This window comes from Oncorhynchus tshawytscha, linkage group LG13 (assembly GCF_018296145.1).
Source record: "Oncorhynchus tshawytscha isolate Ot180627B linkage group LG13, Otsh_v2.0, whole genome shotgun sequence".
Classification (NCBI taxonomy): Eukaryota; Metazoa; Chordata; class Actinopteri; order Salmoniformes; family Salmonidae; genus Oncorhynchus; species Oncorhynchus tshawytscha.
In genome coordinates this window covers 56,528,059-56,543,765 of record NC_056441.1, presented here as the reverse complement: position 1 = coordinate 56,543,765, position 15,707 = coordinate 56,528,059, and the positions used below count along the sequence as shown (strand labels likewise).

General features: G+C 48.0%; 1 protein-coding gene across 7 annotated transcripts in view; it reads left to right on the top strand.

Moving 5' to 3' along the window:
- The first annotated feature begins 561 nt into the window (after positions 1-561).
- The window catches only part of LOC112265201 (centrosomal protein of 164 kDa), a 33,073-nt gene continuing 17,927 nt past the window's right edge, over positions 562-15,707 (top strand). The window contains exons 1-22 of one of the 7 annotated variants that reach the window (XM_024442301.2): positions 562-751; positions 2,137-2,226; positions 2,506-2,617; positions 3,283-3,514; positions 3,946-4,839; positions 5,052-5,177; positions 5,317-5,433; positions 7,171-7,248; positions 7,529-7,633; positions 8,436-10,238; positions 11,347-11,403; positions 11,513-11,590; positions 11,856-11,929; positions 12,222-12,653; positions 12,858-12,989; positions 13,315-13,510; positions 13,742-13,825; positions 13,980-14,102; positions 14,246-14,389; positions 14,473-14,556; positions 14,695-14,763; positions 14,837-15,096. In XM_024442301.2, the coding sequence (XP_024298069.2) occupies positions 2,142-2,226; positions 2,506-2,617; positions 3,283-3,514; positions 3,946-4,839; positions 5,052-5,177; positions 5,317-5,433; positions 7,171-7,248; positions 7,529-7,633; positions 8,436-10,238; positions 11,347-11,403; positions 11,513-11,590; positions 11,856-11,929; positions 12,222-12,653; positions 12,858-12,989; positions 13,315-13,510; positions 13,742-13,825; positions 13,980-14,102; positions 14,246-14,389; positions 14,473-14,556; positions 14,695-14,763; positions 14,837-15,096 (5,285 nt within the window). In that variant the 5' untranslated portion in view covers positions 562-751; positions 2,137-2,141. The remainder of the gene's footprint in view (positions 752-2,136; positions 2,227-2,505; positions 2,618-3,282; positions 3,515-3,945; positions 4,840-5,051; positions 5,178-5,316; positions 5,434-7,170; positions 7,249-7,528; positions 7,634-8,435; positions 10,239-11,346; positions 11,404-11,512; positions 11,591-11,855; positions 11,930-12,221; positions 12,654-12,857; positions 12,990-13,314; positions 13,511-13,741; positions 13,826-13,979; positions 14,103-14,245; positions 14,390-14,472; positions 14,557-14,694; positions 14,764-14,836; positions 15,097-15,707) is intronic. The other 6 variants (XM_042295991.1, XM_042295990.1, XM_042295992.1 and 3 more) reach the window with 6 other exon arrangements.

The following is a 15,707-nucleotide window of genomic DNA, read 5'->3' as shown; positions in this document are numbered from 1 at the left end:
TTACAGCTGCACCATCGTATGGTATGGCAACTGTTCGGCCTCCGACCGAAAGCCACTACAGAGGGTAGTGCGTACGGCCCAGTACATCACCGGAGCCAAGCTTCCTGCCATTCAGGACCTCTATACCAGGCGGTGTCATAGGAACTCCCTAAAAATTGTCAACGACTCCAGCCACCCTAGTCATAGACTGTTCTCTCTGCTACCACACGGCAAGTGGTATCGGAGCGCCATGTCTAGGTTCAAGAGGCTTCTAAACAGCTTCTATCCCCAAGCAACAAGACTCCTGAACAGCTAATCAAATGGATACACCCCCCCACCACCACTCTGTTATTATCTACACATACTCACTTTAAAAACTCTTGTAAGTTTCTAAGTAAGCATTTCACTGTAAGGTTTACACCTGTTGTATATTCGGCGCATGTGACAAATACAATTGGATTTGATTTAATTTTATACTCCAGTGTAGTAGGTAGCGGTAATGCAACATATGTTGGATGCCAACCGCCGTTAATCCTCACTGAAGAAGAAGAAGAAGAAGCAGTCTACGTGGTTGCTAGGGTGTTAGAACTAGATACTGAATAAAGCGTCCCTGGAAGCTCCAGCAGCGGATTCTGTTTTGATATGTTGTGGTTGTTTAGGTAGCAGACCCAGTGCAACTGTTATACTCATTTGTAAGGGAAAATGTCGATTATAATCGCACTTGATTGATCTTACCCTTACTGGGACAAGAGAAGAACTTGTAGTTAGAAAGGTAAATCGTATAATTTGTTTGTCCAAGTTTACGTTTCTAGCTAGCTAATATGCTAACGATAGCTAACTACAGTAACAACTAGCTAACGTTTTCCTCTGAGATGACACCACCCTGCCTTGATCTGTCAGGGAATTTAACGTAGCTATCTAGCTAGTTATTCTAATTTAAACGGCCAACTAGCTAATGTAGCTAACTAGCTCGTTAGGTAGCTAAACTGACGTTAGCCAACTACATTAACGTACTAGCTAGCTAAAAAGCAAAGTTAAATCTACTAATCTAAGTTAAATCTACTATACTGTCGTTTTAACTCGCTAAGTTAGCTAATTCATGTTAACTCCCGCTACCCCGTTTAGTTTTATATTGAAAAGGTTTCCCCTTTTAACTGTGGTAAAGGGTTCTTCATTGTGACTAGATACACTTAGCTAGCTAGCTACCCAACTATTATAGTTAACGTTACGTGGATAGAGTTTGCAAAACCCAATAATAGCATAGACCCACATAGGCACTGGTGTAAAGTACTTATTTTAAATATATATATATATATATATATTATTTAAAAAAATGTAAACCCTTATTTTACCAAGTAAGTTGCCTGAGAACACATTCTCATTTACAGCAATGACCTGGGGAATAGTTACAGTGGAGAGGGGGTGTGATTAGGTGGCCAGATTGGGAATTTAGCCAGGACACTGGGGTTAACACCCCTACGCTTATGATAAGTGCCATGGGATCTTTAGTGACCACAGAGAGTCAGGACACCCGTTTAACGTCCCATCCGAAAAACGGCACCTTACACAGGGCAATGTCCCCAATCACTACCCTGGGGCATTTTTAGACCAGAGTGTGCCCCCTACTGGCCCTCCAACTACTTAAGTAGTTTTTTGGGTAATCTGTACTTTACTATTTATATTTTTGACAACCTTTACTCCACTACATTCCTAAAGAATGCTTAGCAGGACTGGAAAATGGCCAAATTCACGCACTTATCAAGATCCCTGGTCACCCTCTGATCTGGCAGACTCATTAAACACAAATGTTTCATTTGTAAATGAGCTACAGGCAGTTAGATTTGGGTATGTCATTTTAGGCGAAAATTGAACGGGTCCGATCCTTAAGAGTATATTTAAAACCAAGTACCTTTATACTTTATTCAAGTAGTATTTTACTGGGTGACTTTTACTTGAGTGATTTTCTATTAAGGTATCTTTACTTTTACTCAAGTATGACAATTGGGTGCTTTTTCCACCACTGCCCATAGGACTGTACACAAATAGAGGTCCCATATGGGATTTGGTTTGTAGTGATGCATGTGCTACTTGCAAATGCAATTCAACCTAGCTAAAATGTTCAAATAGCATCTACAACATGACTATTCCCCACTTTAGTAACCATGACAGCAGCTGCTGCTCTACAGATTGGAGACCAGCTGATCCTGGAAGAGGACTACGATGAGAACTATATCCCCTCCCAACAAGGTAGAGAGGAATGATACAGAAGGGGCAGTATGGCTCCCTTTCTAGTTAACAGATCAATAGACTGTACACCGCATTGCTGAAACAGAACTACACAAGCATGGTGCAAATTATTGTAGTGGGCATCAAACACATAGGCACGTCTCAAAACCAAGCAATGCTCTGTTTTACATAGACATGCTGTGCTTCATGACACATTCACTAACCTATTTTGGTTGTGTGAGAGGTCATGTAATGTTAGCTGGATATTTTCCTCACAGCTTTCTTCCCCTCCCCTGTCAGAGATCCACGAGTACGCACGAGAGATTGGCATTGATCCCAATCAGGAGCCGGAGCTCCTATGGCTGGCCAGGGAGGGCATTGTTGCCCCACTGCCTCCCGAATGGAAACCCTGGTAAGCAGGCAGGCGTCTGCCACTATACCAGAAATGGAGTCTGAACCTGGTGGCGTCGGTCGGTAACATCCACTCAAGTGAATTTGAAACCGAACACAAATATTCTCACCTGTGTGGTGAATTTGTGTATGGATGGTCAACATATTTGCAGAGGGGGATGCTTTTTGTGCTACCCAATTAATTGCAGTAAAACAGTACTTTTTATTTTAATTTTAACAATACTTTTTTGATGGTGATTCATTAAGCAAAAATAACACAGATTTGGTCATACTGACTAGTCACAATCTCACCTTTCTCTTGCATGGATCAGTTGTGTCTTGGTCGGGGTCTCGATTCACAGTCTTTTTACTGTGATCTGAGTTTGAAGACACCTGACATTGACTCCATCTCTGGCCCCTAGCAGTGTATCATCTCTGGCCCCTAGCAGTGTATCAACAGTGGTAGACTGCCCAGTATTCCCAGACACCATATACACCTACAATCTACCTCTTTAGAGGAAAACCTCTTTCTTACTCTCTAGATCCTTCCTAGCTGGCCTAGTTCAGTAAGTGGTTTCTCAAATCCCACCTATTAGTCCCACTGTTATTTTAATGTTCACTGGTCTCTTCTCCCTTCTCTGGGTTCTGAGGTGCTGAAGTGACCCCCTCCTCTCCCTCCTCTCGCAGTCAGGACGTGTCGGGGGACGTGTACTACTTCAACTTCTCCTCGGGCCAGTCCACCTGGGACCACCCGTGTGACGAGCAATACCGCAGCCTGGTAAAACAGGAGCGCGAACGAGCCGGCACCCAGCCCCACGGGCCCCCCACCACCGCCGCTAAGAAGAAGGAGAAGAAGAAAAAAGACAAGAAGGAGCCAAAGAAGAAGGCGAAAGACCAAGAGCTCCTGAAGCCACCAGGAGTGAGTGGGCGTTGTTATGTTCTGAAATACACCAAGCGCATGAAGTGACTCGCAGATGTCTCAGAACTCTGCAGTGCTGTTGTGTGTAGATGTATTGGTCTGGAAATAACTTCAACTCTAAATAATGTCAAAGAAGCATGGCTATTCCACATAGTCACTGAGGCGTAGCAGAAAATACTGTATATTGTAGAAAGGAAACAAAGTACAAAGATGAGGCCTTTAGAGTGGCTTGGCTGAACCAATATATTATTATATTATTGTCTTGGTCATCAACACGACAGTCACATACTCATGCTTGGTTGCTTCATGGCCCTAAGTTGCTAAGTGATACAGTTATACCGATATAGGGATTGTCGTAGTGATAATAGAGTTGTAAACAAGTCATTGTCCTAAGTCATTCTCCATTTGCTATGTGTATCCTTTCTTAACAGTATGTAAACAAAGGGGAAAGTCCTGCATTGAAGGAGAGCCAGACAGAAACAGGGAAGGCCACTCTTGGATTACAGGGACCCTCTGCACCCACCCAGCCCCCTCTCTCCCCCCTGAACGCCCTCTCTAATACAGCACCCCCCAGCTTGGCTCCACTATCCCACCTGTCCACCCTCCCTCCTCTCACCTGGGCTGTATCTCCTCTCACCCCACTGGGTGGGTCTGTCCGCTGCAGTAAGGCCCTAGCGGATGCCCAAGAGATCCTGGGCCTTTCTCCTGGCTTCTCTAGAGCTTACTCTGACCCAGTCCCAGAGACTCAGCCTCCACCTGCCTCCTCACACCCTCCCAACACCCCTGGGAGGGGGTTCGAACTGACTTGGGGGCTAGGCCCATATGATGAGGAATGGGACAGGGCAGTGGGGTTTGGCCTAGGGCCCACTGATGACACACAGAGCCAAGCTGATGCAGTTAGTCATGGTAGTATCGAGGGGGGAGCAGAGGGCTTTGTCACTGAGGAGGTGGTGGAATGGAGGGAGGCAGCAGAAGCGGGCAGGGATAGCAGTAGTGATTTCAGTGACAAAGTGGTCTGTTTGGAAGTGGAGGTAGAGGAAGGAAAGGCTATTGAACCCCAATTGCCTTCATGTGGTCATTCTACACCTGGGGCAGTGATGACCAAAACATATGAGGGAATAGAAAGCCAAGCCAAGCAGAAGGGAAAGTTCATCCCAGGAGTTCACTTACTTGATGCCAGGGACAGTGAGCAGGACCTCGTCAGCTACCTGGCCCCTCTCTGTCTCTCCCCGAGGCCCATGTCCCCCTACCTCTCAGCCGAGAGACAGGGGATGAGAGAGAGCATGGCTGATCCCGCAATGCAGGGCAGTGCAGGGAGTCGGCAGGTAGGACCACAGATTACAGACAGGCAATAGTAAAACAGGCTCAGAGCGTAAAGGACCTGTTGTAGTCATAGAAGGATTGGTAGAAGCAGGTGAATGATGGGAGCAGTATACCAAATTTGACTCCATGATCCTTGAATATCATGATTACTATGAACCTGACCCCTCTCTATACAACAGATTTGTTCACGTGTGTCTCTCTCTGTCTCTCTCAGCTGTTGAGCTTGGCCCCATTGGGGAGCCTGGGGAGCCTCGCTCCTCTACGGGGTCTTGATGGCGCAGCCTTGAGGGGGTCCCTGGGCAGCTCTGGAGGGCTGGAGTCCCTGAAGAGTCCGCTTGGGGTAAGAGCTTTCACCTTGACGAAAAATCATGATAGTTATGTACTGTATTACCTTTATGCTTATAGTGTGCTGTTCAGAGTCCTTAACCTTTTACCTATCTCTTTCTCTCCTCCTTCACTTCCTCCCTCCCTCCCCCAAGGGTCCTCTCTCAAGCCTGGGGTCCAGCCTACTGGGATGGCGACAGGAGGAGCGCGTGTCTTTCTCTCTACCTGGGTTCGAGGATGATGAGGGTAACATCTCAGAGGATGAGCAGCCGGTACGTCTTTCAACTGGCAATGTGCATACCAGCCCTTTCAGGGCACTGTGAAGCAGAATGTTTGGAGAACAAAAGTGTTTCATTTGTGGAGTATACAGTGCCTTGCAAAAGTAGTCATCCCCCTTGGCGTTTTTCCTATTTTGTTGCATTACAACCTGTAATTTAAACAGATTTTTATTTGGATTTCTTGTAATGGACTACACAAAATAGTCCAAATTGGTGAAGGGAAATGAAAAAAATTATTTGATAATTATTATTATTTTTAAATAAATAAATACGGAAAAGTGGTGCGTGCATATGTATTCACCCCCTTTGCTATGAAGCCCCTAAATAAGATCTGGTGCAACCAATTACCTTTAGAAGTCACATAATTAGTTAAATAAAGTCCACATGTGTGCAATCTAAGTGTCACATGATCTCAGTATATATACACACATGTTCTGAAAGGCCTCATAGTCTGCAATACCACTAAGCAAGGTGCCCCACCAAGAAAGCGGCACCATGTAGACCAAGGAGCTCGCCAAACAGGTTAGGGACAAAGTTCTTGAAAAGTACAGATCAGGGTTGGGTTATAAAAAAAATATAAGAAACTCCCACGGAGCACCATTAAATCCATTATTCAAAAATGGAAAGAATATGACAACACAACAAACCTGCCAAGAGAGGACCACCCACCAAAACTCACGGACCAGGCAAGGAGGGCATTAGTCAGAGAGGCAACAAAGAGACCAAAGATAACCCTGAAGGAGCTGCAAAGCTCCACAGTGGAGATTGGAGTATCTGTCCATAGGACCACTTTAAGACGTACACTCCACAGAGCTGGGCTTTACGGAAGACTGGCCAGAAATAAGCCATTGCTTAAATAAAAAATAAGCAAACAAGTTTGGTGTTCGCTAAAAGGCTTGTGGGAGACTCCCCAAACATATGGAAGAAGGTACTCTGGTCAGATGAGACTAAAATGTAGCATTTTGGCCATCAAGGAAAAATGTCTGGTGCAAACCCAACATCTCTCATCAACCCGAGAACACCATCCCCACAGTGAAGCATGGTGGTGTCAGCATCATGCTGTGTCGATGTTTTTCATCGTCAGGGATTGGGAAACTGGACAGAATTGAAGGAATGATGGATGCCGCTAATTACAGGGAAATTCTTGAGGGAAACCTGTTGCAGTCTTCCATAGATTTGAGACTGGGACGGAGGTTCCAGCAGGACAATGACCCTAAGGATACTGATAAAGCAACACCCGAGAGGTTTAAGGGGAAACATTTAAATGTCTTGGAATGGCCTAGTCAAAGCCCAGACCTCAGTCTAATTGAGAATCTGTGGTATGACTTAAAGATTGCAGGACACCAGCGGAACCCATCAAACTGGAGCAGTTTTGCCTTGAAGAATGGGCAAAATCCCAGTGGCTACATGTGCCAAGCTTATAGAGACATACCCCAAGAGACTTGCAGCTGTAATTGCTGAAAAAGGTGGCTCTTCAAACTATTGACTTTGGGGGGCGTGAATAGTTATGCACGCTGAAGTTTTCTGTTTTCTTGTCTTATTTCTTGTTTGTTTCACAAGAAAAAATATTTTGCATCTTAAAAGTGGTAGGCATGTTGTATAAATCAAATGATACAAACCCCCCACAAAAAAATACATTTTAATTCGAGGTTATAGGAAAAATGCCAAGGGGGGGTGAATACTTTTGCAAGCCGCTGTAAGTGAGATGTATGACAGTGATGCTGTTTGCAGAGTCCTCTTGGCTCGGCCAGACTGTTACAGAACTTGCACCTGGACTTGGATGCGTTGGGAGGAGGGCTGCAGTATGAGGTACACCCCCTTCTTCACCATGCACAACAACACAGCGCAAGAACATCAAATAGGGGTCATTCCACACTTATACCAGAACACATACCATGCTCATAACATTACGTAGCACACCTACCACTCACCTTCAACTGTGAACCATTTCCCTGAAAATGTCTATTTTACAGCATAACCCCCTTAGGACTTTTCACCTACTTTCAACTCCATCAGTGATACCAGTGCAGACAAGTCCGTGTCATTATTACATTAGAAAACCTCTCTGTGTGTGTTGTGTTTCTAACAGGACAGCGAGGCCAGTGGAGTGGCCCCACCAGAGGAGAGGACAGAAGCAGAGCTACAGGACCTGGCCCTGTCTGGAGAGCACAGCCCTGAGCCCCCCCCCCAACAGGTAACATCAAGACTACTGATGTGGCTCAATCTATTATGTCTCTCGCTGTCTCTTTCTCTCTTTTCATCCCACTGTCAATCCTGCCATGTATGTCCGTTGTAGGACTTTCTAGTAGTTTAAACTACACACTTAGATATATTGAACCGTCTCAAACTCATGACTATGCTATCAAATCAGATCACAAGATGCAGACCTAGATAGAACTGCTCTTGTGTCCTAGATTGATTGCCTTGAACCAAAACCAATGCTTGAGGGATGGAAAGTGTAAGCTATCATTGGGAAACGATGTAGGCCTGTTCATTCATTGAGACATAAAATCTTTGTCATTTATCAACTCTCATAAGTGTGTGACACGTGTTTCGGTTCTTGTCTCGATCTCTTCCTGGTTGTGTAGCTGCTGTGTCAGTGGGAGCTGTGCTATGGTCACGGCTGCCACTGTTTCTTTCTGTTGGTCCTCTTGTCCTCATACTGTCACTGTTATTGCTTTGCCGTCTGAGTCGTTCATTTGATCACCCCTCCCCTTTAGTCTTAGTTCTTTCTCTGTGTGTGTGTGTGTGTGTGTTTAACTGTGTACTTCCTCTGATTTTGTCACACTTCTCTGTGTTGTTTGTTGTTGTTGAGATGACTGTTCTCTTTCGATTACCTCTACCTATGGAATGCGTGAGTGGTTTGCATGCTGCTCAGGTCCCTGTGTCTTCTCCTTGTCACAATATTTTGTCCCCCTACTTTCTTTTTGTGTTTGTCTATGCACGCCTTCCCTCTCTTTCTCTCCGGGTGCCACCATCCTCCTCTTCCAACCAAGGACTCCCTTCGTGGACGCCACCTCCCCTCCTGTCCACCATGCGGAGGCAGCAGGGACTGCCCCCCTACCCCAGACCCTCAGCATGCTAAAACTAGAGACAGTGGAGAGGAGGAGGAGGAAGATTATGAGGAGGGGTGGGGAGAGGATGGAGAGAGTGTGGTTGAGGAGGAAGGTGGTGAAGAGGAGAACCAGGGAGAAGAGGGACAAGTGAGTGAGAAGAAGAAAGGAGAGCAGGAGGAGGAGGGCAAGGACGTTGAGGCTGAGGTCACTGAGGAGGTAGAGTGTGTAGAAAAGTTGGAGGAGGCAGAGGAGCAAAGTGATGAGGTCATAAAGAGGTGTGTAAAAAGTGAAGAAGGGGAGGAAGAGGGGACTGGTGACGTAGTTGAGAAAAGTGTGGAAAAAGTCCATACAAAGGAGGAAGAACAAGGAAGTGATGAAAAGATAGATAGATATCTTGGAGAGCAAGAAGAGAGGGATGAGAGAGTAGAGCAATGTGTTAAAAATGAAGAACTTGATAAACAGGTAGAAGAAAGAAATGAGCTGGTTGAGAGCGGTGTTAAAAGTGAGGGAGAACAAAAAGCAGAAGAGAGTGATGAGGGAGTTGACAGATGCAATACAAGTGAGGAAGAAGGAGAGGAAAAAGGGGGGGAACAGGAGGAAGAGAGTGATGAGGTAGTAGAGAGATATTTGAAAGAGTTGGAAGGAGGCGATGAAGAGGAAAGTGAGATAGTGGGGGAGAGAGATTTGAAAAGCAAGCATGTGGAAAGGAAGGAAGAGACTGTCAGAGACAGTGTAGAGGAGAAGAAAGAGGAGGACGATGAGGCAAAGGGAGATGAGGATAGTGATGAAGTGTTTGAGAGGTGGTTGAAAGAGGAGGAAGGCAAAGAGGAGGCTGAGGGTGAGAGTGAGGTGGTAGAGAGATGTGTGAAAAGTGAAGAAGAGGAGGGTGAGAGTGAGGTGGTAGAGAGATGTGTGAAAAGTGAAGAAGAGGTGGACGAGGAGGGTGAGAGTGAGGTGGTAGAGAGATGTGTGAAAAGTGAAGAAGAGGAGGGTGAAAGTGAGCTGGTAGAGAGGTGTGAGGAAGATGTGGAAGAGGAGGGTGAGAGTGAGGTGGTAGAGAGGTGTGTGAAAAGTAAGGAAGAGGAGGGTGAGACTGAGGTGGTAGAGAGGTGTGTGAAAAGTGAAGAAGAGGAGGGTGAGAGTGGGGTGGTAGAGAGATGTGTGAAAAGTGAAGAAGAGGTGGATGAGGAGGGTGAGAGTGAGGTGGTAGAGAGATGTGTGAAAAGTGAAGAAGAGGAGGGTGAAAGTGAGCTGGTAGAGAGGCGTGAGGAAGATGTGGAAGAGGAGGGTGAGAGTGAGGTGGTAGAGAGGTGTGTGAAAAGTGAGGAAGAGGTGGAAGAAGAGGGTGAGAGTGAGGTGTTGGAGAGGTGTGTGAAAAGCGAGGAAGTGGAGGAAAGTGACAAAGTCTTGGAGAGATGCTCGCCGAGTGAAAAACGAGCTAGTGAAGGAGTGGAGAGCAGTGAGGAGGAGGTGGAGGGGTGCATCAAAAGCGAACGAAAAGAAAAGGAAGGAGACAAACTTGAAGAAGACAGTGATGAGGTGGTGGAAGAAGTGCAAGCCTCACCGAAACCCAAAACATCCACAAGCTCAGACAAAGTAATCGAGAGATTTGAACCACAAACGGTCCAAGTTAGGTCAATGGGGCAGAAGAAGAAGATAGCGGACCTTAAACGAAGTGACAACATGGAGGTGTATGTGGGGAAGAAGAAGAATGTGCCCAAACAAAGCCCTCTACCAGCAGAGGTAGGGGTTTGGTGTGCTTTGACCATGTCGTGACCCCTGCCCTGTGTGCTCCCCCTCTACATGCACCTCGCCCCTCTCTCAGTCAAAGGAGACACCAATCCACTCCCTGAGGGGCTGTGTGTGTCCCAAGTCCCAACCCTGGTGAATCCAGCCCCCCATGGTCTCCCTCGCACATCACATTGGTGTCTTTGGTCTTTACACGCATTTTTGCCCGTCCAGTAAACCTCCAGCCATTGGGCTTCTAACACTTCAGCCCCTGAGGACTGGATTGGAATATTCTGGTCCCCTTGTTGCCAGTTTTTCCTCCATCCCTCTTCCTCCAGAGCTGAGCACTGCAGCCCCACCCTGTCAGGCAGCCCCATAGGCAGTCCCATCCTCTTCTCCAGCCCCAAAGGCAGCCCTATCCTCTCAGACAAACCTCTTGGCAGCCATATCATCTCAGACAAACCTCTAGGCAGCCCTATCCTCTCAGACAAACCTCTAGGCAGCCCCATCCTCTGTCAGCCCCCTAGCCATCCCTATCGTCTCAAACAGCCCACTTTGTGGCCCCATCCTCTAAGTCTACCACCAAGGCACTCTAATCCTTTCATCCAGCCCCCAAGGCAGCCCAACCTTCTCTGGCAGCCCCACCCCCTCTGACAGCCCCCAAGGCAGCCCCACCCTCTCAGACAGCACCCAAGGCACCCCTACCCTCTCAGACAGCCCCCAAGGCAGCCTTGTCCTCTCATTTCAAACTTGCAGTACTGTAGCCTTTGTTTCTCTGTCTCTACTACTTGCTTGACCAGCCATGTGTTTGCGTGGTATGGGTATTTTGTCTGACTCTTTGACGCTTGTCTTCCCAAGCTTTGCTCATCAAGCCATGGGATGGCTGCTCTGTGCTGTTGACTAGTGTATTGTCCCTTTGCTTCTGTACTTGCTTTGCCCTACTACGAGAGCCTTCATAGTTGCTGTGTGTCCTCCTGTGTAACTGGGTGTGTATTGCTGAGAATGGCAGCATACATCCCTGTCTGTCTGTCTGTCTGTCTGTCTGTCTCTGTCTTTCTTTCTTGTTGAGGTGATACGGTGGCACTATGCTTCCTGTCAGTGACTGAGTGTGTGTTTACATCAGCAGTCCGAGGCCAGCGAGCACATGGAGGTGGCCTCCTCCTCCACCAAGGACCTCAGGGTACTTTCTATGGCTTGACAACATGCTTTGTAATGTAACATTTAAACAGATATTATCATGGGGTGTGTTTAGTAAACACTAATAGTGTTCTGTTCCATTTTCCCTTTAGTCTGGTTTTGGCTCCAAGTTGTCAGAGAAAGTCCTGGACCTGAAGGATCTCTCCCCTGCTGTTAGTCCACTCTTGCAGGTACCACACTTTCTCCTCCTCTTCCTCTCTTTTCTTTTTCTCCCTCGCTCGCCCCTCTTCATCCTGGCTCTCCTCTTCACCTCCTTCCTCCTCAGCTACAGTCTCTCCTTCCTCACTTGGATGTTCTCAGTCACAGTGGTTCTCTGTAGAGTCTGTAGGCACAGTTTGTACCGTTGTTTTATTTTGAGAGTAACACTCACATCATGCCACGTGGAGTTAGATGTTAGCATTTGCTATTCATCTAAAAAAAAAAAATATTTCGCAGGATGAAGAGGGCAAAGTGAAAGTCAGTGCGGCAGAGGAGAAGGAACGGAGGAAGAGGGCAGAAGCTGCAGAGAGGTTGGCAGACAAGACTTTCTGATTCTGATAAATGCCCATACTTCAGTAGAATGTCCTCTCTGAATTTGAAACACACATTGTGATACAAGCCTATTGTCACTGTCACTGCTGCAGTAGTATGTCTCTCGTACAGATCTGCAGTCTAGAGCTGAGCCAAATCATTTATCTGACTTCCCTCCCTCGCTGTCTCTTTCTCCCTCCCTCCCTCCCTCCCCCTCCCTCCCTCCCTCCCTCCCTCCCTCCCTCCCTCCCTCCCTCCCTCCCTCCCTCCCTCCCGGCCCCCACTCTGCAGGCGTCTTCAAGCTGCCGGCAGAGAGGATCCAGCAATGGAGGACAGGCACCCCAGCCAGTCCAGTGAATCCCAACAGGACACAGGGTCCTCCCATTCTGAGCCGGAGCCCCGGCCGCGGGCTGAGGGGGTTAGCACCAGCGCCAGCCTAGGGGTCCAGGGGGTCAAGCGGCCTGACACCTCCAGAGGCCGCCTAGTTAGGAGCCCTCACAACCACTACAAGGACGAAGCCCCCAGACAGGGGGCGGACAGCAGAAGGACCCAGGAGGAGGAGAGGGACAAGGAGAGGAGGGAGACTGAGAGGGAGATAGAGGAGGAGAAGGAGCATGCGCTGCGTGAGAGGCTGGAGAAGGTGCGCCTACTTCAGGAGGAGCTGAGGCGGGAGGAGGAAGAGGAGGAACAGAGGCTGAAGGAGGAGAGCGAAGAGAGGGTCAGGTAGGCGTCCAAGCAGCAGGCCACAGAGTGGTCAACCTCTCTCAATCTCCACTAATGTCCACTTTTATAGTAGTATTTGTGAGCTGTGATGCTCCCTGTGATAGTGAGAGGATATGACTCAGTGTTGATGCTTAGTGCTGTTTGACAGTGCCGCTTATCTCACCCGCTGCTGTGTGTGTGTTCTGGTCCTGACCGGTCTTCCAGGAGCCTGAGGGAGAGGCTCCAGAGTAAGGGGAGGGAAGAGGAGAACAGGCTGAGTGTGGAGTCTGAAAGCAGGCTACTGGAGCTGAGGGAGATGGCCAGGAGGGAGAGAGAGAACCAGCAACGCAACGTCAGGTGACTCATCTCATCTCTCTCTACAATTCATCCATCTGCTTAAGCACACACACACACACACACACACACACACTTATTCGCATGACAGCAATCGCCCTGGAGTGCTCCAGTGACCCTTAGATCACACGCCCAGCGACCATAGCCGTATGAATATGACACTACTTCACATAACTATTCTGTGCTAAGGCAATACATTCTTACTACACATACAGTAGGTATACCATACCGCTTGGCCACTGGAGAAAAACAAGACCAAAAAAATATTTGAGCTAGGAAATGATTGTGTGTGCGTGCTACGTTCACGTGTCTTTGTTGTTTTTATCAGGGAGGAGGGCGAGGCGATGCTGAGGCAGCTGCGTGCCACCCTGGAGGTGGAGAGAGAGGCGGAGCGAGAGAGGATAGAGGCCCAGAGGAGGCGGGACCTACAGCGACTGAGGGAGGAGTCAGAGGAGGAGCTACATGCGGAGAAGCGGAGACTGCTTGGGGAGCGGGAGGAACAACTCGACTCCCTCAAACAGGAGGTGGGGGAAGGGGAGGTGGGAGAGTGGCGGTGGGGTTCGGAGAAGGGAGGAGTGGAGGTATAGGAGAGGGGCCTTCCAATACACACGTGTACTTGAAACAACTGAATGTGTACTGTCTGGACTCATGTGTTTGGGTTTTTGTGTGGGGAATGCGTGGAGGGAGTCTAGGATAGTGTGGTGTGTGTGTGTGTCACACTGATGATGGTTGAAGACAGTGTGTTGTTGTCTTAGGGGAGAAGCAGTGCCAGTGAGAGGCGGAGGGAGTTGAAGAGCCCTCGTAGCCCAGAGCAACATCTAGCAGAGTACCAAAAAGAGGTGATAGAGAACACACACACACTACTTCCCACCTTTGGTACACAAACTTTTAGCCCCTCATCTCACTGATGACATATTACCATAACAGTGTCAGTCTAAACCCTATGAAGTTTTGTGACATTATGTATCCTTCCCACTCACTGTCTTGGTCCAGTTGGGAGACGTGCTCCAGGAAGTGAGGGAGGAAGTGCAGCGTGACCACGGCAGGAAGCTGGAGCAGCTCAAAGACGACCACCGCAGAGAACTCAACTCAATCAGAGACAATTATCTGGACCAGGTGAGACACAGTTCAAGGGTCACAGCTTCTTGTAACAGGCCTGCTGCTAACTCATTATCTATTTGTGTCTGTGTGTGTGTCTGTTTGTGTGTGTGTGTCTGTGCGTCTGGATGTGTCTGCATGTGTGTGCGTTTGTCCTCCAGGAGGCTGTCCAAAGGGAGCAGTTGCTGTGTGCCCTGCAGGAGGAGAGAGATCGCCTGCTGGCCACCCACAGCGCCCAGCTGGAGAGACTCCGTACACAGCTAGACTCCCAGCTCTCCAAGACCCGCCAGACGCACACACGCAAGGTGAGGACAGAGAGACACACACATGTGGCACGAACACACACACACACCGTGTATCATCTCCAAACACCTATGTCATCCCTTAGGAGGCAGGGATTCAGGAGCTGGGGGACAAGCTGGAGCTGAGAGCCAGAGAACTGAAGACCCAGGAGGCAACACTGAAGACCCAGGTAGTCAATCAATCACTGTTGCACTGATATGTGTATTCATGACTACCTGGAAGACGTAGGGATGGCCTAGGCTATGGAATGGAATGAACTGTATGTGTGTGGTTGGGCGCTGTTGATTAAAGGAGATGCACCTTTCAGGCAGCGAATTTGAAGAAGAGGCGGCAGCAGCTTGGGGATGAAGAGGATGAGATAGACAGAGGAATAGAGGTGAGGATTCATCATCATCGTCACCACCTCTGTCTTCGTCATGCTGTAGATTTTAAGCCTGTGATGTTTTCAGGCTCTGCCTGGAGTCATGCAGGAGAGAGATGGACTGAGAGAGGATCTGGAGCGGGTGGAAGGACAGAGGGACAGGGCGAGGCAGGAGGCGGAGACAGCGAGGGAGGAGAGGACCAAAGTGAGAGACGAGTTGGAGACAATTAGGGAGGAGAGGGACAAAGCGAAGGAGGAGAGCAGGAGGATGAAGGAGGAGCGGGACCGGCTAGAGAGCAAGGTGGAGCTGCTGCAGGAGCGCTGTGATCGGCTGTGCCTCAGAGTCAGGTACACACACACACACACACACACACACCTGGCCTGTTAGTTCGGGTCAACCTCCGTTCACTCCTGTTTTATTGTCAACTTGCAACTGACAGTAGCATGTCTTTCAGACTTAGTGGGAGACTTCATGTCTAGCTTGCCAGACTACTGAGCTATTTGTCAAGCGGTTGATCTAGTCATCAAATCAAATTGCATTAGTCACATGCGCCGAATACAACAGGTGTAGACCTTTCAGTGAAATGCTTACTTACAAGCCCTTAACCAACAATGCAGTTAAAAAAATATGAATAAAAATAAGAAATAAAAGGAACAAGTAACTAAAGAGCAGCAGTAAAATAACAATAGAGAGACTATATACAGGGGGTACCGGTACAGAGTCAATGTGCGGGCGCACCGGTTAGTCGAGGTAATTGAGGTAATATGCACATGTAGGTAGAGTTATTAAAGTGACTATGCATAGATAATAACAGAGTAGCAGCGGCGTAAAAGAGGGGGTGAGGGGGTGCAATGCAAATGTTTTAAATTTCTCAATGTTTATTTCACCTTTATTTAACCAGGTAGGCTAGTTGAGAAGAAGTTCTCATTTACAACTGCGACCTGACCAAGATAAAGCA